At 41.2% G+C, this 24,157-nt stretch overlaps 1 protein-coding gene across 1 annotated transcript in view; it reads right to left on the bottom strand.

Moving 5' to 3' along the window:
• The window catches only part of LOC120947013 (solute carrier family 2, facilitated glucose transporter member 9-like), an 88,168-nt gene that overhangs the window by 30,538 nt on the left and 33,473 nt on the right, over nt 1-24,157 (bottom strand). Inside the window, exons 5-8 of the mRNA XM_040361924.1 lie at nt 21,848-21,993; nt 19,555-19,687; nt 9,776-9,963; nt 7,991-8,101 (exon numbers count right to left, since the gene is read on the bottom strand). Coding sequence (XP_040217858.1) covers nt 7,991-8,101; nt 9,776-9,963; nt 19,555-19,687; nt 21,848-21,993 — 578 coding nt within the window. The remainder of the gene's footprint in view (nt 1-7,990; nt 8,102-9,775; nt 9,964-19,554; nt 19,688-21,847; nt 21,994-24,157) is intronic.

Genomic DNA, 24,157 nt, shown 5'->3' with positions numbered 1-24,157 from the left:
TACCCTGGTACCAGTGTATAATAAATTAAACAGAGTGTCATTATACACTGGTACCAGGGTACCCAATTATTGACTACCCTTTTTCTACTGCTCTTCTTGCATTTTCTATTTTTTCACAAAGATTTTTTTATTGTTTTTTGGAGGACACATAGGGTCATCACATTAACACAGGACCAGCGGTTACATACTGCACATTAATAAAAAGGGGGACCTCACATCCTAATGGTGGCTGTACATATGAGCTAACCACAGGAAGGAACCCAACACTAACTATCGGATCACACACTTGCCCACAACCTAGTGAATTATAGCTCTGTACCAGGCTAGCAGCGCCATTTTTCCTTGCGTATTATTATTATTTACATCCACCGACTCTCATTTGAGGGCACCCACGGGGAGGCAGCAGCGTTTAAACATCCAGTCCTAGCGCGGAAATATTTTATTATTGGAAGATACCACTAATGCCAGCAAACTAAAAAAAGAAATACAAATGTCTTCTCTGGATTTTGTCATTTGAATGCCTTTTATTTTAATGTTATGTAGGCAGAGGCAACACATGGACATCCACCAATACAATGATCAAAGTAAAAAATTGATGGCAAGTCTGTCTACTGTATGTCCTCAGTGTAGTAATATAATAAAGGGCACTGTTACTCTATGTAAAAATCTCTCCAGAGTAAATAGCAAGGGTATTATTACAAAAAAAAAAAAAAATGAAATGGAAGGCGGATTCCATCAAATTACCCCATTTGAGGAAGACAGCATCCAAGACAGCATCCACCTAGTCTTGCAATACTTTTTTACCACTATACCTGTTTCCCTCCACTTCAGAAGATCTTTTAGCGCTGGAAGTGACTTCTTTTTTTGTATCTCTACTGTAAGGGTATAATTGTCTTATCGGACTTTGCAACCAATATAGAGCCTGGCATCTAAAACCACTTGCCATTATGCATATAGCTTCAGAAAAAAAAAAACTGAATGTATACAATGTCAGGCACCTTTCAAAGCACTATGCAAGTCTTTAAAAGGTTGGTGAGACTGGGGCCCAACAGGGCTATAAACATCAAGAAATATATGGGCAGTATGTATAGACAATGGTCACAAAGAGCCTTTCTTCCTTCTTCAAACATTTCCCATTTTTGAGAGGCCACAGGCTTATGAGATAAATGCAATTATATCCGGGACGATCCAGCTACAGTGGAACCTCGGATTGCGAGTAACGCAGTTAACCTCCCTGGCGGTATGATTCTTTCAGATTTTAGGTGCTGAAAGCAGCACAATTGTTTTGCATGGAAATTTGGCGTTTTATATTGTAGGCCTGTAATTCTTAGGAATAACTCACTTAATTCTGTCCAAACAAGAATCTAGTAGACATCCCGTGTATGATAAAGTTTGAAACACAAAATCATAAATTATAATATAATAACTATAATTATAACAATAATGTAATTATAATAAAAAATGATTCAATAATGTAATCAAAAACACTGAAATTTGCTCAGTTGCAGAATTGTCGCTATCATTACTTTGTGTTTGATGACAAATTTCCCCACAAATCACTATCGCTCAATTCTGAAAGTGATTCTAATTTATTATATCTGGTTTTCTAGTTGATCTGAAACCACTTTTGACGTAAAACGGACACTTTTTGGTTGCTATGGAAAATCTCCAGTTTCCAGGCTGAAAGAACAGTTTTTTATAATAAAATGCATGACACTGGACAGACCACTAGGGACAAAGGGGGTGTGTAATTATTTGATACAGTACTGTAATCTGTAAGATTACTGTATCTATACTGTGTTTTATTTTTTTTGAATTTGCAGCTGAACTCCGCCCCTGTGCGTCGCGCCGCTCCCAGGGAATGGAGCTCTGCACCCGGCAGTCACCAGTGTGAATCGAGCCGACAGCTCGCACACACAGCGGGGAGACATCGCAGGATCCAGGGACAAGGCAAGTAACTTTTCCTGTATCATGCAATGCGATCCCGAGTCAGGCTTGGGGTTACCGCTTTTGGTATGAAAAATTCACCCCGAGCCAGACTCGGGAATACTGCCAGGGAGGTTAACGAGCGTTTCACAATACGAGCAGTGTTTTTTTTTTTTTTTAAATCCTGACTCGGTTTGAGAGTGTTGTCTTGCAAAACGAGCAGGACTGAAGCCAAAGGGATGTGCAGTACCGCGTTTGGCCTGAGGTGGGGGGGGGGGGGTGTCGCCGGAGCCGAGCGGAAAACCTTGGAAATACTCCGTTCCCGAGCGTCTCCAAGGTTTTCCGAGTTGTCCTGGGGCCTCTCTGGCCCTCCATCACCTCTGGCCACATGTTGTATTGCATGCCATTGAAGTCAATGCAAAACAAAACTATTTTAGTTTCCATTGACTTCTATGGGGAAACTCGCTTTGATATGCAAGTGCTTTGGATTACGAGCATTCTCCTGGAACGGATTATGCTTGTAATCCATGGTTCCACTTATTTTAAAGCAGATGTAAATCCTTATCAGATGGCATTAAGTTTTCTTTCAAAAAAATGTCACCTTCTTTGTCTTGTTCTGCATCTCAGTGCTGCCGATCTCTTCCTCTTCAGCAGCTGCATGTCATTGCTCAGGATGGGCTTCCTAATGGTGTCAGACCCTTGCCTGCACAGTGAGCACAAGCATTGTCACCTACTGGTAAACTGGAAGCATATGTGGCAGGGTGACAACACAGGAGAGCAATAGACAAGCGCTGTAGACATCGGTGCTGTCTTTTCTGCAAATATCTCCTAAACCGTGTAGGTTTAGGAGATATTTGTTGCACCTACAGGCAAGCCTTAATCTAGGCTTACCTGTAGGTATAAGTGGTCTGTAAGGGTTCACAACCACTTTAAGTGCCTAAACAAGCACAGTTATGGCAGACTCACCAGGCATTATTTTAATAAAAGGTGGAGACTTAAAATTACACAGGCATGTTAAAGATTTGATGATTTAAGTGCTTGGGTTTACATCTACTTTAAGTGTAATTGCATTGAAATGTTTGACAGTTGTGCCATTGATGGTGTGTCTGTTGTTTCTATGAAATGTCGGCGTCAAGGGTATATATTTTGGTCACATTTTTGACAATAAAAGGCCTCCCTCTTTCCCGTCTCTGATATTTATCAGGCGCTCCCCTGGTCAAGGACATGAAACCGAATAAGAAAGATTGCAATCATACAGAAAAAAAAATGCAACGTAAATACCATCTTCCATTTTTTGTTTTTTTTTTGTTTTACAATTGATCAAATAAACTGAAGGCTTTATATAAAAACTACATAACAAAGAATCTGCGAAGAGCTGAATTCGCTTCAACTTTCTCTTTCTCCCCTCTGGAAAAGGAGATGCAGAGAAAAAAAAAAAAAAAGCTTTGAGCAAAACCAGCAGAAAATATTGACAGCAGAACAAATGCTTGTAATTTTATAACCAATCTCCCGGTGTCCATTGGGTGCCATTTCTGTCTCCACTCAGGACCAATCAGATGAACAGAGCTATGAGTCTGCCTGAGTGAATGTGAACCAGTTACTGCACAGGCCGTTCCTTCTGCACCACTCCGAGCACTTTTATTACTGCTCAGTAGTGGATGGTGAGGGCGAGGACCATTTAGCGGGTCAGAGTACAGTGGAATAAAGAGGGGGATTTGCAATAAGACAGAAAGGGGTAAAATAAGCAGAATAGGGGTGGTTATAAGCTCTAGATTTCACATCTTTACTGCGATGTGTTTATTAACGGAAGGCCGTACTGTGAGATTTTGCTCCTGGGAGCTGATGGCTCACATTAGTCTCTCTAATTGTCAAAAATCTAATTTAGTGTTATGTAGCACAGGCCAGCCCTGGGTTAAAAATATGGAAGGCGCGCACTGTTATAAATTTGTTTTCCACAGAGGTAACTCTTGGATAAGGAGACTATAAATGGTTTAGAACAAGAGGCTGCTGGAAAGGGAAGGTCGGGGAAGGGATCAAGAGGGGACAAGACAGCGACATGAAAGTAATCAGCTTGTTAGGCGACAATTTTTCTTTGTGCTTATAAGGCCTAATGGCCAACACCCTTCTCTGTTCTCCATTCTGCCTCAAGTCGCAATAAAGTACAGAAAGAATATCTGTGTCTTCCCCCATCACTATTAAAATTCATCTTATTTTATAGGAATGATATGGTTATTACAACCAGCCTCGCTGAAAACAATATTCATTGTTTATTTATTCACAAAGGCAGCAGAGATTAGGCATTTTTGGTACACTATACTGTCAAAAGTATTGGAACGCTTGGCTTTACAAGCACATGAACTTTAATGGCATCCCAGTCTTAAGCTGGATACACACTATGGGGTTCATTTACTAAAGGCAAATCCACTGTGCACTACAAGTGCACCATGAGTGCACTTGGAAATGCAGTCGCTGTAGAGGGGGACATGCAACAAAAAAATTAAAATAAAAGCATTTATGCTTGTACACGAGTGGATGATAAAATCAACAGTGCACTTGTAGTGCAAAGTTGATTTGCTTTTAGTAAATCAACCCATATGCAATTTTTTTTTCCATTTTTGCCTTTAGATTTACCAAAACCAAATATGAATGCCAAACCTAAACACTTAATGTGTATGCAATCAGAAAGGGCCTTGCACTACATAGTTGAAGGTAAATCTAAAAGGAAATCGAACAGAAGTTGTATAGCGTGTATCCAGCTTTAGTTCGTATGGTTCAATATTGAGTTGGCGCACCCTTTGCAACTGTAACAGCTTCAGCTCTTCTATGAAGGCTGTCCACAAGGTTTTGGAGTGTGCCTATGGGAATATTTGACCATTCTTTCAGAAGCGCATTTGTGAGGTCTGGCGCTAATGTTCGACGAGAAGCCCTTGGTCGCAGTCTCTGATCCAATCCATTCCAAAGGTGTTCTATCCAGTGGCTGTTCGTCCATAGGGGGTGCCGGAGCGCCGCCCCCCTCTGGCTCTCGCACTGCCACTGAAATACATAGATTCATTCATTGCATGAATCTATGTATTTTCGCCGCTGCCGCCGACTATTCAGATGGCCGGATGGTGAGCGCCGACCACCTGAATAATGGCAGCTGGTTGGCTGTGTGTACCGGCGGTGCGTTCCTTGGATAAGACTGACAGGTATCTCAGCCAATCAGGTTCATAGAGGTGTCATCGAGGGCGGGAGAAGACATCGAGGGATGTGGAAGGAGGATGGCTGACCCGAGAAAGGTAAGTGCCGGGGGGGGGGGGGGGCATTTTACAGGGAAAAATCGGCGACAATGGGCACAGTGGCGACATTTAAAGGGCACAGTGGCTGCGTTTGATGGCATGGCACAGTGGCGGCATTTGATGGCATGGCACAGTGGTGACAATTGATGGCACAGTGGCTGCGTTTGATGGCATGGCACAGTGGCGGCATTTGATGGCATGGCACAGTGGTGACAATTGATGGCACAGTGGCTGTGTTTGATGGCATGGCACAGTGGCTGCATTTGATGGGCACAGTGAGGCTGCAATTTTTGTATTTATTTTTTCCGTTTGCGCCCCTCAACAATTTGGAGTACCAGCCGCCACTGGTTCCATAGAGTTGAGGTTAGGACTCTGTGCAGGTCAGTGAAGTTCCTTCATCCCAAACTCTCTCATCCATGTCTTTATGGACCTAGCTTTATGCACTGATCAAATCATTTGGTGGTGGGGGGGGGGGGGGGATTATGATATGGGGTTGTATTTCAATGGTTGGGCTTAGCCCCTTAGTGCCAGTCAACGGAACATCAGTGCATAAAGCTAGGTCCATAAAGACATGGATAAGCAAGTTTGGGGTGAAGGAACTTGACTGGCCTGCACAGAGCTCTGAACCTCAACGTAATAGAACAGCCAGGCCTCGTCATCCAACATCAGTGCCTGACCTCACAAATGCATGTAAAGGCAGTTTGACATTACCTTTAAAATTCAGCATAAGACCTTTTAATAGGTTAACGAAGCACCAATAAATTCATGCATGCCATTCAATTGTGCCTTTATCAATGTAAAAAAAAAAAAAAAGCACTAAATTGGCTTGGTTGCCATTGAACATAGCAGAATTTTTTTTATTGATCCCCTGTATTTACCACTATGAATATAAAGAAATTAGACCATTTCTAAAGCTGAACGTGCAATCTAGAAAAAGTGAAGGGAACACCAATCTAAAAGCAGTACATTAGGCTTTGGCATTGTTAGCGTGGTGCGGTTTTTCACATCACGCCAATTCTAAACTCAACACCAAATTAACCCTTACTACAGCACCATATTCCTGAAATAGGAGCAACATTATCTTTCTAGCACTCCCCTGAAAACAATGAGTGCTGAGATACTGCTGTTGATAAGAACTGGTCCTCCATGATGAACACCACCAATCTTTATGTTTCAAGGGAAATCAATATGAAGGGAAGTAAAGAAGCAGTCAGCGACCTTTGACCTTTTCTACAAAATAAAATATTAAATAAAAATACTAGTTGTCTCTCTGTTTTTGGAACTAGCATTCTCTGACTCCATAACCTGGAAGTCAGAACTTTACCATCTGCATAAGAATTTTGAATCAGTGGCTCAAAAAGGCACTGGAGCCTTTGAACCAGCATAATGGCCGAACAGATAGCATTTTCCATTTATTTCTCTGAGCACAGATTAAAAAAATCCCAGTGTGGTTTTCATGGGCCACAAAAAAAAAAAAAAAAAAAAAGAAGAAGAAGGACTGCTACTACTTAATAATAATGTAAGCAATCTAAAAGACTACATTTTCTATCTGGTGCTATCAGGCCAGGAACCTTTAAAGGCAGCATAGAATCTCTCTAAAGCATAGTCGTTGGGTATACACATTCTGTTAATGTAACCATACAAGCTTAAAAAAAAAACATTTTTTTTCTGTTATACGTACTGTATTTTTGACACATGGTACAGCTTGAAATCCAACCTCACTTTCTGTAGGCGATGACCCAATTTTTACCAGACTTTTAACACGTACAGCATTTCAAATACATGTTAGCTATTCTTTTAGGCATCACCATTAAAGCTGGACCCAAGGCACATACAAATGATACAAATTAATGCAGCTCTGTATTCATGAATAAACCATTAACTGTATCTAATGAAAAACTAGTGATCAGGTGTGCTGCATGCAAATATGACAAGAAACATAATAGCACAAACAAAAAGGTATTCACTGCCCAATAACCAGTCTGGGATTGGAGGGGGGCATTCCTGTAACTGAAAGCAATGTCATCCACCTGAATGTACTGTGTGAGGTGGCTGTGTTAAAGTGGTTTTAAAGCCTAAACATTTTTACCTTGCATTAAGGTTAAAAAAGGTTTAGGTAGTTGTATCCCCCTCCTCACCCCACCTTCCTTATACATACCTGGGCCCTCATTCGATCCAGCGCTGTGCCCATTAGCAGTGGCTCTCTCCCCTCACCACCTGGTCTCACAGGCTTTGCTGAGGAAGCAGGAGCTATTAGCTCCTGCTGCCATCAATCAAAGCCAATGACGAGGGAGAGGGGGGCAAAGCTGAGCCCCGGTGTCTGTGTCTATAGAGGAGTGAGGCTCCGAAGGGAGTCCATTTAAGTGCCCCATAGGTCTGGGCTTCCGATAATGGGCACTCACCCAAAAGGAGGAGCCAGGAGTTCCAGAGCTGGTAAGTATAAGTCTGTTATTAAAAAAATATATAAAACAAAAAATGTACACTATAGGTTTCGGGGATAAATGGAAATACAAATCCTTTTGGCAGTTTAAACCGTTCCCATATTGGTTTTTATTTGTGCATTTAGTCATTTGCTTGAACGCAGTTGTAAAAGGGATGCATACCAAATGTGGAATTGTGAGGTCTGTAAGGTATACAGTACCTATATTGACGATTGTTAGGTCAACAATTTTAGTCTCCAAAATATTCTAGATATAGCAAGAATAAAGCAAGGGCTACAGAACAGTTTGGGGCATGGTTTTTACAGGCTGTACAGTCAGGTAATATTCTTTGCCTTGAGCACTTACCCCAATCATCCCAGCAATTATCTCTATAGCCCCAGTCCCCACTGTTGTGTATGGGATCTCAGCTAAAGGAACGCCAGCATTCTCAAATATAGAGTTGGTGTAGAACCAGATCTGCAAATAAACATAGCTTTAGAATTCAGTCATCCAAACAAAGGAATGGGCTAACATTTGTTTACATGAAAAAAGGGCCATTTTTATACGTACATGTGCACAAACCTGAGCTACAGAATTATGAAGCATGCCCTTCCTCTAGTTTATGGATTAGGCTATGCATAGTATTTCATGGTTTGTGAAATTGCTGCTTAGAGTGAAATACACAATAGATAAAAGATATGACAAGCCGTGCTAGGAATAGTCCTAATTTTTACAAGAGGAACCTTGATCAAATATCATCACAATATATATCCATGTTCGGAGTGATAAGATAAAGCCCTTTCTCAATGGCAACACTGTGATTCACATAAAAAAAGTGCACCCTCACATGAAGAAAGACATGCTTACCAGATAGCAAGCTAATTAGGCATATGGCTATAGCCCAGCCAAGGACTTTACTTGCACAGATGATCTGAGGACTATCAGCTTTCACACACACTGGCACCGTTGTGTAGTCCGTATGCATATCTTTCAGCAAAATACACAGAAAGAAAGACTGGCCATAGTGCAATATTGTCTAGCTTTTTTAATAATATGAAAAGTAATAATATGCATTTACTTGGTTAATTGGCAAATAAAACAGAGCCGGTCTGCAAATACAACAAACGCCCGTCGTCCTAGTACGACAGCGTGGTGACCTCAACACGTACCCTCCTCAATTGGATTCTTTTTCTGAAAAAGATGCATACGGACTACACAGCGGTGTGTGAAAGCTGATACAGTCATCTATCCTGTAATATTCGATCTTAAATGGGTTGTAAAGGTTAGTTTATTTATTTTCTAAATAGGTTCCTTTAAGCTAGTGCATTGTTGGTTCACTTACCTTTTTACTTCGATTTCCCTTCCAAATGTTTTTTTTCTTTGTCTGAATTTCTCACTTTCTGTTCCTCCTCAGTAAGCTGTTCTGGCTGACTAACCACCGCTCGGATGATGGTGGAAAGCTTACCGAGGAGAAACAGGTAGTGAGAAATTCAGACAAAGAAAAAAAAAACATTTAGAAGGGAAATTGAAGGAAAAGGTAAGTGAACTAACAATGCACTAGCTTAAAAGGAACCTATTTAGAAAATAAAAAACACACCTTTACAACCCCTTTATGATCATCTGTGCAAGTAAAGGCCTTGGCTGGGCTATAGCCATATTCCTAATTTTCTTGCCATCTGGTAAGCAAGTCTTTAAGGTGAAAGTGCGTTTTTATGTGAATCACAGTGGTGCCATTGAGAAAGATCTTATCACTCCGAACATGGATATATATTGTAATGATAGTCAATCAAGGTTCCTCTTATAAAAATTGGGACCATTCCTAGCGCGGCTTCTCAGATCTTTTAACATTTGAAAATAACTAGAAAACATTTTAAAAGGCAAAATGTTTAGACAGTACAGAAGTTCAAAAGATATTTCTGGGTTTAAACATTTCCAGGGATGAAGCTGCAGCACCTGTATATGGATATCAGAGACATTACGACACAATACTACACCTGGGATAAGGTCAGCGGACATCTAGATCTGCAGAGTACAGCTACAATTTTTTACATCTTGTTTTTCTTTAAATCTTTAGCCATTTAAATTGCTGTGACTAGTTTTCAGTACATTTTTTACACTAGTGTTGGCTGTGCAAATATATGTACGACTTACAGCATCTATTCCAGACAGCTGCATACCCATATTGAGCACGATGACGGACAGAGTCTGCCAGAACAAAGTCCGGTCCATCAGTAGCTGGAAAACGGAGACCACCTCTACAGAGGACAAAGAGTGCTGCTCCTCCTGCATCTCCTCAATAACGTCTTGAACATCATATTCTCCACGAAAACACCTAAGAGCTAAGTAGACAGACCCGATGATTAGTATTGGGCATTGCTTTAGGTTACTCCACTTAAATTTTTTTGTCACAGCGAACCACCAATTTCTGGGGTTTACAGCAAATGGCACTTCTTTGCTTGACAGAGATCCTCACAAATAGCAAGTATAGCGTCATGCGCTCATTGAGTAGGCACCATGTGTTACGTTTTAGTTGCCCGAGCTATAGATTAGCTCAGAAGGATTATGCTAAATTGTTGGTTCTGTTTCAGTTCAGCTGGGTTGCACAATTTTCCCCTTGACAGTGGGTGTGGCTGTTACCACAGGTCAGGGTTGAAAAGGCAACAGGCTGGATGCATTGGGTATTTCTTTACCAGAAGCAGCTCAGGTGGCATTGGTCAACCTATTGGGAGATTCTGGGGAGGAGTCCTTAAGGGACAGATGCCATTTTGGCGGGGTTGTCTTCCGATCCTGACCCGATGGCCCTCCTGGCCTCATGGATGAGTGAGCCATTTCGTAGCCTCTGGGCCAGGTGGTCTGAGGCCTCGCCTCAGAGTAGGCCCAGGAATTTCTGGGGCCTACCAATCCAGGGATGGTCCTTACCTACGGGAGGAAGCTGAACCAGTATGATTCAATTGAAGGACATATCCTGGCAAATTTACCTTACTGTGCTGCCAGCCTGGCTGAAAGATTCTTGGAACCGTGAGTTGTGTACTTTATTGGAACTATGCACAGTGTGCGAGTGGTTACACGATCTTGTGGCAGAAGATCGTGGGATGGCATGACAACACTTATCAAGTCTGTGGCAGAGACTTTGACGAGCTTCGCACCAGCTGCTAGGCCAGTGAGAGTAGGCCTATCTGGTGGTTGCTGAAATCCAGCGTAGAACTGAATTAATCCAAGTTGTAACCGTGATACGCAAAGCAAAAGGTACATGAGTCTTTCCCCACCCCTCTACCCCTCTTTTGGAGAACTTTGTTCAAAATAAAAACCTTGAAAAGAGACCTTGTGCTTAGTGCAGATATTTGTGTGAACAACTCTTCAAGGGGGACCTCTGAAACGAGCATATGGAACAGTAAGGTAACGGCAGGCCCAAATCGAAACCAGCAGCTCCTTCAGAGGTAGCGCTACATAAGTTATAGGCAGCACTTCGATTTGTGTCATGAGCGTTTGTTACCTCGCCCTCTGTCTGAGGGAACTTTCCTGTTATCTACAAATAGTGAGTAGTTTACCTCCTATTTAATTCCCAGCACATAGTATGACCAGGGTTGGATTAAGAGCATTATGCACTTGGTGCTGAGAATTTTGGTGGGTCTTCATTGGGCACCCTTCTGCATTTCCAAGAGCCTGTGCTGGCATGCGCCCAGACTTGAAAAGGGTAACGCTAGAAAAGTCTGACATTTAAATTGTAAGGAACGCACACTCTGATACGAAAGAGTGCAGCTGCTCAGGCCCAACACTGTGGAAGCCTCAGGCTTCTGTAAAAGCCCAGCATCAGCGTGAGTGGAGCCAAGAAACACTACGGAAGCAGATTACCAGGCTTTCGTTAGGACTGCTCACCATTATCAATTCTACCGCTTCACCCAAGCAGTGCAGGGCCCATCAGGGGTGATCTCTCCCCATCGGCCCATTGCTTTCTGTGTCGGTTCTTTTTGGGTGGCTGGGCCTAGAGCTGCAGCTCCAATAGCCCCTACATTAATACAGCCCCGAGTATGACCCTACCATTTCATTCTTTGTGTGGAGAGAATGGGGAGAGAGGGTAAAGGACTTTTGGGTGACTGAAGACTAGTAGAAGGGGAGAAGAAAGACAGTGCTGTAATCCTTCAACTGACCAGGCTCTCCTCCAAGCTTCCCCCCCCCCTTCATCTTTGTTCATCTGAAAAGTACTCTGCTTGCTTTGAGTCCCTAAGCAATCAGAGCACAATGCACATTTGGAAAGCAGGCCGTTCTGTGCAACAACGAGGCCGTACTGCTCACCCACTGCCCCATAGCAGACTTACTGCTACAGGGCAACCCTCCTGTGCAGCATTACGTATATATACGTGATTCGGCACTTCCGCCTACAAGGGGCGCGCACTTACTGCCAGCTGGCTGCGTCTGCTGTGATTATTCACAGCATATGGGTGTAACATGTTACAAAGGTAAACTTTAACCAGTTATTGTAAGTAAATGCCTTCCAGCCTTGTACAAAATCATTTTTTTCCTCTTTATGTCCTAAGACGGTTTCACAAAGAAAATTTCTGGTGACTTACTGTGGTACTGACCAATGGATGTTTCTGAGAGGAGATTTCTGCATGCTGTTGATTTCACCTGGCCAACTAGAAGCTTGCACATAAACTATATTCAATACTGAAACCTCTTGTAGGAAAGCCCTCATGGTTTTCCTTGAAAATGCCCCTTTTCTGTACTATAAACATTTATGGGTGCAATGCATATGCTAGAAAAACAATTAGTCATGAAGCATAAGAGATAGTGATAGAATATTTGTTTGATGGACAGCCAGTGATTTTGGGCAGTAGCTTAATTATGGTTCTTATATTTAGGGAATTACAAACTGATTACTTGCAGTTCTCTGCACTACAGAATTCAGGCCTTTGATCATTTGCTCAGTTTAGTTTAGTGTGACAGAAAGGAAAAAAAAACAAAAAAAAAAACTGCAACTGGCCAAGTTCATGGTAGGAATGAAGTTTAACAACCCTAGGCTACCCTTCATACAAAATTATCAGATGATCAATTTTGTAATACCCATTCTATAGGGAGCCAGCTTGGAGGTAGATTTAGTGAATTACAAATGTATTACTTGCAGTTCTCTCCACTAGTGAATGTAAGCCTTTGATCATTCCCTTTATTTATTTTGGTGTGACAGAAAGGAAAAAACACACACACACACACACACACACACACACACACAGCGAATGGCCAAGTTGTGGATAGGAACTGGGTTTTAGAACAATCCTATGCTACTCTCCATACAAAATTATCAGTTTTGTAAAGCTGGCCACATAATAGTATATTTTCAAACGAGCATTCATACAAACATTTGTACTAAAATTGTCAATAAGAAAGAATAAAGGGGGGGAAGCGCCACCTAAGTACAGTAGGCTAAAAACACTCACAAGAATAAATCATAACATCATGGACTCTAAAGATAGTCACAACTTAACCTGCTGTAAACCCCTTTGCGCCTAAATAATTTTAATCAGTACATTTATTGAATGCAAAACCTTTTTTTAATTTTTGCGCAAAAAAATGCTTAAAAGCGGCGTTCCAGCACCTAAAAAATAAAAGAAGAAGAATTAAGACTCAGCAGTTACAAATAATGTAGCTACTGACTTTTAATATAAAGGACACTTACCTGTCCAGGGATCCTACAAAGTTGGCCCCTTTAAGCCGATTTGTTCATCGGCTTGGGTTCAGGCGCCGGCATTGCAACTAAGGGAAACTGGCAGTGAAGCCTTCAGACTTCACAGCAGGTCTCCTACCGTGTCTGCGTGAGTCACCCTGCATTTTTTTTTTAGGAAATGCACGGAAAGGCCCGAGGATAGCATGGTTGACCTTGGCAAATCTCGAGTAGGAAGTCTTTACGAGGTTTGCAGAGGTCAGCCGAAGTGTCCTCTGGCTTTTTTGGCCATTTCCGAGGCTCTCCGCCGCCCCCCACCTCTGGCTGCATGTGGTATTGCATCCCATTGATATGCGAGTACTTTGGATTACGAGCATTCTCCTGGAACGGATTATGCTCGTAATCCGAGGTTACACTGCACCAGGTTGGAACTCATTTGGCCTTGAGAAATGCTGTAATTCTTTATTGCATAGATTCAACAAGGTGTTGGAAACATTCCTCAGAGATTTGACCATAATGACATCATAACATTGTTGATGAGAATCTCCAGTTCCACCAAATCCCAAAAGTGCTCTATTTGATTGAGATCTGGTGACTGTGGAGGAGCCATCAGAAGATGGGTACACTGTTGTCATAAAGAGATGGACATGGTCAGCAATAATACTCAGGTAGGCTGTGGTATTTAAACAATGCTCAATAAGTACTAAGGGGCCCAAAATGTGCCAAGAAAATATCCCCCATACTATTACACCACCACCAGCAGCCTGAACTGTTGATACAAGGCAGGATGGATCCATGTTTTCATTGTTTACTCCAAATTCTGACCCTACTATCTGAATGTTGCAGCTAAAAGCGAGACTCAGACCAGGCAACATTTTTCCTATCTTCTTTCCTATCTTGTCCAATTTAGAGGAGCCTATGCGATTTGTAGTCTCCGTTTTCTGTTCTTAGCTGATAGGAGTGGCACCCGCTGTGGTCTTCTGCTGCTGTAGACCATCTGCTTCAAGATTCAATGTTTTGTGCATTCAGAGACGGTATTCTGTATACTTTGGTTGTAATGAGTGGTTATTCGATTTACTGATGCCTTTCTATCAGAACCAGACTACCCATTCTCCTCTGACATCAACAAGGCATATTTGTCCACACAACTGCCATCTATTCCAGTAGAGGAGAAGTTTTTGAAATACGCAGACCAGCCTGTCTGGCACCAACAACCATGCCACGTTCAAATCCACTTTTCTTCCACATTATGATGCTCAATTGAACTTAAGCACATCGTCTTCACCACATCTAGATGCATCGAGTTGCTGCCGTGAGATTGACAGATTTGCAATTTGTGTTACCAAGCAATTGAACAGGTGTACATAATAAAGTGGTGGTGGCAGTCAGTGTATCATTTACTGTATGGAAGGTAGCCCAATGCTGTTACATGTTGAACTAGGTTTTCGGTTACTTTCTCAGCAATGCTTTAGGTTGATTATACATTGAAGAACAAGGCTTACCAGACCCATTTCTGGCTCATACTTGGGATGCCCCATTCTTAACAGATGTGCTTACACAAACACAGAAAATCTTTCAGCTCTTAATGTTTTTCAGGCAATCCAAGTGCCCAGGTAAGCCTGTAGGCAGGTAGGGGGCATTATGGGCCCCTTTAAAGTTTACTCCTCCTAGATAGAGAATTCTAGGAGTCCCTATAAAGTCTAGACGAAGAGGGGGAGCTGGGGGAAGCAAGGAAAGAAAACAAGGCTGTTGTGCTCCTGCTCTCCCCCTTCCTTGGGGGAGAGCAGGGCTCTCTGGAGGTGGTCATTTCTAAACCCCAGGGGGGGATAAGGTAAAGCTATACTACTTCAGAGCCAAGGAAAAGGCAGTAAGGACTCAGTTTCCTTCTTGGTTCCCCCCTTTAGGGGGGGGTATGGAAGGCAGTAGAGGGAAAGTGCAGTCTAATCACTCCAGTCAAAGCCGAGTGAGGAGTGAGCATCTCCTTGTCGGGCAGTTAAACGCTACCTCCATTGTTGTGGACAGCTGTGGATTAATGATGTTATGCAGTCACTCAACTTTATACAATAAAGATGTTATTGATCTCAGTGTGAATGCATGCACAAGTGATCCACAGCGAAACCTGGGGAGATCATGGTCAGTGTAAATCTGGCTGTTGAGCTCAGGAAGGAATGAGGGGGTTGAACAGGCACAGTCAGGAGAGTGGAGGGGCCTGGTCTCCAGCCACCATCCTCACACAGGGGAGTACAATTTGGGATAACAAAAATAATTTTCCCTGGAAGTTGGTACAATTTGTAGGGTGATCTAGCTGAATGCTATGGCAACAAGCAAAGGGAACAGTATCTCAAGTTGTCCATATACAAACATAATTAAGACACTGTGAATATGCTCAAGTCAGTAATCAATATATTATGTTTAAAAGGACAAGTTCATCTTTGGGAGCATGTTCTATCCATTTTTAGGTTGGCACATGCAACATGTTCCCGCTCCTGCAACCTCTTCCTGATCTCCCTCCTAGATGTGACAGTGGGCCAGGGATCTTTTGCCTCCACCACCTGCTGTCACAATTTGAAAAGAATGTTTCCGCACACATGGTTGAGTCATTCATTCACATAATTCTGTGGCTTTGCGTCTGATTGCTTGTAGCTCTCAATGAACTACCAGGGCACTGATGAGCACTTTAGGTAGTTCATTGATGTTTCCGGTCATGGGTTCAATGCCTTACAGGCTCCTAAAAATAATAATTGCACTTTATTTTTACCAGCAAAAAAATTGAAATGAATATATACACACACAATATAATATATATATATATATATATATATATATATATATATATATATATATATACATATACATACATATACATACATATACATACACACATATACACACACACACACACACACATACATTTTTTAGACAGGTGACCTTGTCCTTTAAAATAATCTGCAAAATAATCAACATATAAAAAAGGGACTGACAAATTACAGCGAGTTAAAAGAAAACCTCAATTATCCTCTGGCTTGGTGAAATGGCATAATTCTTGGAACTCAAATAAGAGATGGACTTGTTTGATTCCTAAAGAAAATCTGCACCAATAAGAAATGTAGTTTTTTTTTTTTTAAATTAACTAGTTGTCTGGCTGTTGGAAGTTTCGCTACTTTTAAGTACTGACAAGTAAAAAAAAAAAATTATATATATATATATATATATATATATATATATATATATATATATATATATATATATATATATATATACACACACACACACACACACACACACACACACACACACATATATATATATATACACACATACATATGCACACACACACACATACATATACACACACACACACACACACACTTCTATTGAAGTCTAAACTCCATGTCTGCATACTTTCAGGACATTGAAGCTCAGCAAGATGGCCAGTCAACTAGCATTTTCCAAAGCACAGGTCAGCAATAACAGCCTAGATATATATTACAGAATTTCTTTAACAGTTTGCTACTTCAGGCTCAAGCTATCCTAGAGCACACATCAAGCATGTTGATGTGGCATCAAGAAGAGATAAACCTTTATGCAAACAACACATAGTTATTACAGTTTAGATGAAAATATACAGAAAAAACATAGTTACTATAGCACCGTAATGCATGAATAGTGCCAACTGCTATTGGAAGGCCTCCTTAAAGCTAAAATAGCTTGTTATGTAGAACAGCAGGCTGCATAGTAATATAGTCTCAAATTGCACATTTTTAGGTGTTTTCTTTTTCATACAATTTTGCAAATGGTTTTATAACTCTTTTACATAAAGTGCCTTGTTTGTTATGTTTGCCCATTTTACTTATACTCTCTGTTTAATACCAAATTAAGGGAAACAATAGGGAAAGAATGCTAATTATTATAGCTCAGTGAACAATACACACAATTTGTATTATAAAATCAGTATAGAAAAGCATGCCATACTGTGTATTAGGTACATGGAAAAATAAAGATAAACGAATTTTGCAACAAGCTTCGGCTATTACTGGCAGAATGAGAAGCGCATGTAACCCCTCCCATTCATTTTGTCTCATACTTCCAGCCGGGTGATTATGAGTCATTATAATAGCCAACAGTGTTGTCTCTGTATCAAATGATCATTGCTTTTGTGTGCGCTGGGCAATTCAACAAGCAGTCAGAAAGACGAGTGAGAGAAAAGAGATTCACAGGTATCTTTGGTAACCGGAGGGAAGCAATGAAAGTGACAGACAAGACTGTGAGGGACATCACCCATCCATCTTCCTAAGAGCATGAGTCGGTCTATAGCACTAGAACACGTCCTGTCAGGAGGACAAGACAGCCAATGTCCAGGTTGTAAGGTGAAAGCTTCTTTATTGTCGAGCAGGAAATCTAATGGCTTTTCACACACAGATGAAATCTGAGATTAGCTGAGTAGACTAAATACCTAAAATGAACATGGTCTGCAACATCTGGAAAAGTTTGGCCATTATACAGCACAATGGTTCTGCTTCCAAAAACTCGCTGTACATACTATAAAATACTTGACGCCTTGTGTGAACAAGGGCTCGGGAAAGATTTCCCTTAAAGTTTATGTAAACACCAACAATGAACATTCTAGTTGTTCCCATTTGGTCTTCTAAATATGCCATAGAAAAAGTGTTCCATCTGAATGTAGTCTAACAAACCTCCTGAAGACTCAATTACTCCACTGGTTGCTTTCATAGGCAGACAGATTGTGGTAAGAACGGGCTGTTTACCACCCTCTTGACCACCCAGCTAAAAGAAATGGGTTCTAGTTTCCTCAACTCTATCCAAATCTAAAAAAGCTTTTGCTGGAGCTCAACTTTAAAAGCTCAGAAATAAAACCCCACGTACCATCCAGCATATCAACTTCAAGGCTAGGTATGGTCTACTTTTTCTGTACATACACTCCATAATGCAACTTCACACAAGTCTGTGCATTGCAAATGTAGCACTTCCCTCGTAGGAGCTGCTGGTTAAGATTTTGGGTTTTGCACGTTACCTCCAAGTTCGTTGTCCAGGGAAAGAAGTCTGTATAAATTGCAATGTCCACACAAGATGTAAAACCTTCAACTGTAGGCTTTATTTTTGCTGCATAAACTTGTGAAGGAAGTAGAGAGTATAGAGAGAAGGGGAAAGGTTCAGGTACGCGGTACAGAATGCACAAAAAGTATTCAAAGTCTCAGTATTCACCACTCACTCCTGAGTGGGTATTGCTCACCCGGATAGACCCCTCTCACATGGGCTAGCAGCCGGAGTGATACACGCACAGTATAGAAACAGTCTCTGCCACAGACCGTATGAGAGCACAGTCAGAAATCCTCTGCCACAGGATTTAAAGTCCGAACTTCCTGCCTTACAGCCAAAGAACCTTTAAGCCAATCCGGCGGACTGCAATACAACTTGCGTAGCAGATCTCTTTTCTTTAATGAGGTTACCAGGCCTATCCAGAGACATCAGCTTGCCTTGCTTGTCTCCTCCAGGGCAGGTCCTCCAATGGTTTCCTTTGCTAAGCAGCTTCCTCCACTTGGACGGACAGCTTGGGATGCCCTGTAGAACCATAGGCCCATAGCTGGGCCCACTTGACAGGAACACAGCCTCAGACCAACTTGGTCCCGAGACTGGAATCACACACACTCACCTCGCGCCAGGAGGGCCACGAGGCGAAGGACCCTGAAAAACGGCGTCTGCCCCTTAAGTACCCCCTCCCAGCATGCACAGCAGGGCACCACTCCCACTGGGCTGCTGCCAAGAGGGGTCACCTAACCCACTATGGTTTGCCCGAGTTCCAACATGGGCCTGAAGTGGTAACGCTACCTACAGGAAACAAGGGAAAACTTCTGCCGAGCATGACCATAGCCAGAACAGAGGCTAATTTAAATAGAATTAACAGAGTCTGAGCCCAACTATTGGCTCAGACACCCCTAAATTTACAATAGTGCCCGACTCGTTGGGAGACCAGCGCTACACAAATCAATAGTGGCACATCTGATTAGAGACCTAAGAAAATGGTCTTGTCCTTTTTTTAGCCAACCAGTGTACAAAAACGTACATTTTAGAAAGATGACATGGACATAAAGTTAATTCTAGATCTCCTAATTTCAGCAATTGTTCTCTGTTTTTTAATCTATGAACTGTACATATTAAAGATTACATAGAGATGCCAAATTTTTTATAAGTTACATCCTTCAACAAATGAACACCCCCACAGTCTTCAGAGAGTGTAACAAGGTTTGCTTCTCACCATCTATTGTAGCGTGCACATTGCCCTTGTCGATGAGAAGGTAGCGAGGACTTTCTGGGAAAAAAGGCAACATCAAAATCTGCACGAAAGTGGGTATCACCACCAAGGAAAGGAACAAGGGCCAGCTGGCATCCTGTTGAGACAACATTTTATAAGAATAGAAAAGGCCTGCACAGAGTATTTTACATGATAGCAAAAATACCTGAAGTAGAGCAGTATTGCCAGCAATGGCAAATTAACTCCCTATAAGCTGTTCAACCATAGGCACTCATTGCATCATAAGAGGGTTCCGAAGCAATACTTTGTTGCCTGTATTTATCTTCCACTAATATTTGAGACTGCAACACCTGGATGCAGGCCAAGTACCAAATTCCACAAGAAACCTTGAACTTTTTTTCTCACAGGCCCACTTTCATCAGAACAATGTTTTTCGTTAAACCCTACACTACAGCAATCAGATTAACTTTTTCATTTTTCAGCAAAGGAAGAACAGAATTGGTTGCTATAGGACAACACAGGCTGTCTGAGGCACCAATGGAATGCCTGATAAACACAATGACTTGCACTGTGTCCAAGACACATCTGATGTAAGGGTACGGATGACCCCAGAGCATGCACCCTTTTTAAAACAAATAGGCAATGGAAATGTCCATATTTCTGGACAATTACATTCATTTTTCCCTTTCAGATTAAGAGACTCAAAGTAGTTATTTTTAATAAAATTAGTAATAATCTTGCTATATTTAAATACACACTACTTTAACCCCAAGTAGCAGCTCTTTTGACAGTTCTGTTTCACTGAATGAGGACACATTCTCTCATGTTCAGCTTTATTAATCCTCATTTTGGCTTAAGGATTCCCTTTTGAGAACCTTTGGACCTCGATATCTCCGATCTATCAGCATATAAATACAGAAACTAGCACCACACCAAAACCAGATGAATGTTGCTGCTTAGCAACTGCTGTCAAGTTGTTATTCCAGTTCAATACTGGTTCCAATCTCGATCTGTGAAGTCACGATTGTCTCGAGTACATCCAAGTATTATTCTGTGTTGGACCCTCAAAAACCATTGGCTGTATTTATATTATTTAATACCAAATATTATCTTGAACTCTTTCATTTTGGTCTGGTGCTCCTTTCTGTATTTCTTTGGCTTGAGCTACTTTTGGGTGCCCATAGGGGGAAGCTTTGCTGTGTGGGAGCTGCCTTGCTAGCTCTATTATTTATTACAGGTACTTATATAACACTGTCAATTTATGCAGCATTTTACATATATATTATACATTCATGTCAGTCCCTGCCCTCTAGGAGCTTATGTTATTGAGCTTGTTTGAAGTTATTCTTCATCTGACTACACATGCAAGCATAAAAGTTCCCAGTGCCTCTCTGAGTATGTTGTTCTAGACTCTCTAACAGCATCTCTTAGCTACCACTGTAACGGAGTGCATGTAGACAGGAAGTGGCCCCAGAGAGAGTGCAGGAGGTCAGCACTGCAAAGGATGACTTTTTTTTTCAAATAAAATAAAAACGCGGCAGTGCTTTGAGAGAGTGCTTTAGCAAAAATGAAAAAGGTATTCAGTAGGTATTATCTTCTTTACAGCTTTATGACATTTAAAAAAGCAGTGTAGCCTAAAGCAGAACTCCAGTCATTTATTTTTTTGCAAACTTATAGGGCCCAGCTTGGCTCAATGTAAGCATCCATATCTGATGGGCTGCTGGGTGTGCTAAAAAATACTGTATTAGCCTGAGCTACATACAGTGATAGTCACAATCTTCTAGGTACTGCTCTAGCGGCTTCCCCTCTGCACACAAACCACCACCAGATCTCGAAAATTTCTCCTAGGTGTTTTAATAGATAGAAGTCAGTCTCTGATTAGATCATCATCATCATCGACTCTCTACTTCTTCCAGAGAATGCATTGTATTCACTGGAAAAAAAAAATACAAGACATTCTCCTAATGGCAGGAGTGACAAACGATCAATTGTTTGGGTTCAGTGTGCAGAGATAGCACCTGGAGCAGCACCCAAAAGGTCATGGCTTTCACTGTACATAGCAAGGACTACTGCACCGATTTTCAGAAGCCCCAGATGGTCCTCCAGATATCAGATATGAATATTTACATCTGCAAGCTTGAAGAAAAGTTCATTCCTGGAGTAATAATTTGAACGTATTAAACCAACTTAAAACAACCTATTTTTAAAATGTCCATTATGAAATATAAAATTCATTTTTTTTTGCAGGAAAAATTTAAAAAATTCTTTAAAATTACAGTACACATGACCAACAAACCTGACCCAGTAGCTCTGGTAGGCCAAGAACCTGCGCAGAAAACACTCCCAAACAGATAAAAATACTTGGCATCAGACCCAGAAATCCACGAAGATTCTTTGGGGCAATTTCTCCCAAGTACATAGGAACCACACTGAGAGAAATGCCTGTAAACAAAATAATGCATTGAGGGGTTAATACAAAAGCAAATCTGACATTTACACACAAAGATACAAGTTTGGTAGAATCGGCAATGTCCAGTCATTTGAATGTTTGCATTTAGCAGGTTTTTGTAGCATTCCATGCATACTTTTCTGATTAAAGTATTAAGAAACACATTAGCACTTACTATACAGAGTCTAGACAGCAGTAAGTCATACAACTTGTAAGATGTATTACTTTACTGTTGTGCAGACGGAGCCCGCAAGAAAGTCCTCCATCTTGTGATCTTGTTTGTACATTTGTGAAGAGTTTAAAGAATACAATTTTAGTGGAGATTGTATGCATATTAAAATCCAAGAATAAAAATGTGGTACTGATGTGGTGTGATACTTACTAGTCCTAAAGCTGGCCATACATTATACAATTTTATTGTACAACTTTCTTTTAGATTCACCAAAACCATATGCAACGGTAACCACCGTTTACGATTTCCCTTCCATCAGTCACGACAGCTTATCTGACACTCCAACCATCCATCCCATTTCCCAGAATAACCAAGACAACACAAGCTCTGGTCTCAAAATGAATGCACACTTTTAATGGCAACTCTCAGTCTTATATACAGTACAACATGTTACAGTAATCAAAGGAACAAAGAACTCTCCACCCACACATCACTTCAATACACACTCTCTTAGATAATGACATCCCATTGAGCTAATTATTCCCCAGACATTCCGTCTCCGACAAGTGATTCACCTGCAGAATACACATTTCTATGTCAGACGTAGGCACCAATTTAACATGACCTAATTACTACAGCTGAGAAGTCACATTCCACACATAAGGCTGGGTTCACACTACTACACTACTTTCATCCTACTTTGCTCTGTGTTCAATGTTTCCCTATGAGAGCGTCTTGTAGTGTCCTACACAAGTCAGTCCGACTTTGAAAATGCTCCCTGTACTACTTTTGGTCCTACATTGATCCTACTTCAGGCCCATTGAATATCATTGAAGTCGGACCAAAGTAGTATCCTGTTCATGAAAGTAGGATGGATGTAGGACCAATGTAGGATAAATGTAGGACCAATGTAGCAGTGCAAAGTAGGATGAAAGTAGTGTAGTAGTGTGAACCCAGCCTTAAACAGTATTAGCATACTTAATGAAAGGTCTTTCAGGAGCCAGGCTGTCTACCAAGCTCAAATCCACCTCACCCCAGTACAGACTCAATTACCATCTCAACAGCCTGTGCTATACAGAGGAATGTATTGTGGATTACGCTCCATGCTAAAACAATCCAACATGTGTCCCTTATTTCCTGGCTCAATACATGAACAGTAATGTCCCATCTCATGTAATTTCTAATATTTCTCAGTCACTCTATGCCCAAAAAAAGACACAGGGTGACCTTAGACCCAAGAGTTATTGGTGACGCTGGCACAGGAGTACCCCTCATCTTTCAAAGGTCTATGGGTGTCACAGGTCATTCTGTTACACCATATAATACAAGAGCCGAATCTAAACACTTTCAATTTGTATGCAATCAGGCAGACCCTTGCACTACATAGTTGAAGGTAAATCAAAAAGAAATTGAATAAGAAAAGTGTATAATGTATGGCCAGCCTTAGATGGTTGCTGCCTTAATTTTTCTTCATCTGTAGATCCTATCAGTTTCATATTCCCTGTCATAGGGTGACAACATTCACTTACTGTACTGTATTTAAAGGAGGAACAAAGTTGTCATCCTAGGCTGCTCTGCTGATTTGGACTCCAAACACCCCTACATTTCAAAATTGTGGGAGTGAGGTCAGCAGTTCATAGAATATATGAGGGAAGGCAGATCTTATTGGAGTTCAGCTCACAGTAAGTGACAAAGCACTGCATTTCCAGCAGATAAGCGGGTATTTTTCTGCAAAGACAGTACTGAGGCTGAAAAATAAAGATGAGTGAAGCATCTACAGCCTGGTAAGCCAAAATATTTTAAATGTTTGTTCTTGGATTTAGATAGACTTTCAAAAATAGGTCAAACAATTGATCCAATGTCGGTTGTCCTGGCTAACCAAAATCATGTCTCTAAATGGTCAGGCAAACCTAAATGAGTTGCTACACATCGTTTTTAATGCAGAAGAGGTTATGTTGTCATAACATTAGATCGTCAGAAGATGA

This window comes from Rana temporaria, chromosome 8 (genome assembly GCF_905171775.1).
Source record: "Rana temporaria chromosome 8, aRanTem1.1, whole genome shotgun sequence".
NCBI lineage: Eukaryota > Metazoa > Chordata > Amphibia > Anura > Ranidae > Rana > Rana temporaria.
This window is presented reverse-complemented; position numbering and strand designations above follow the sequence as displayed.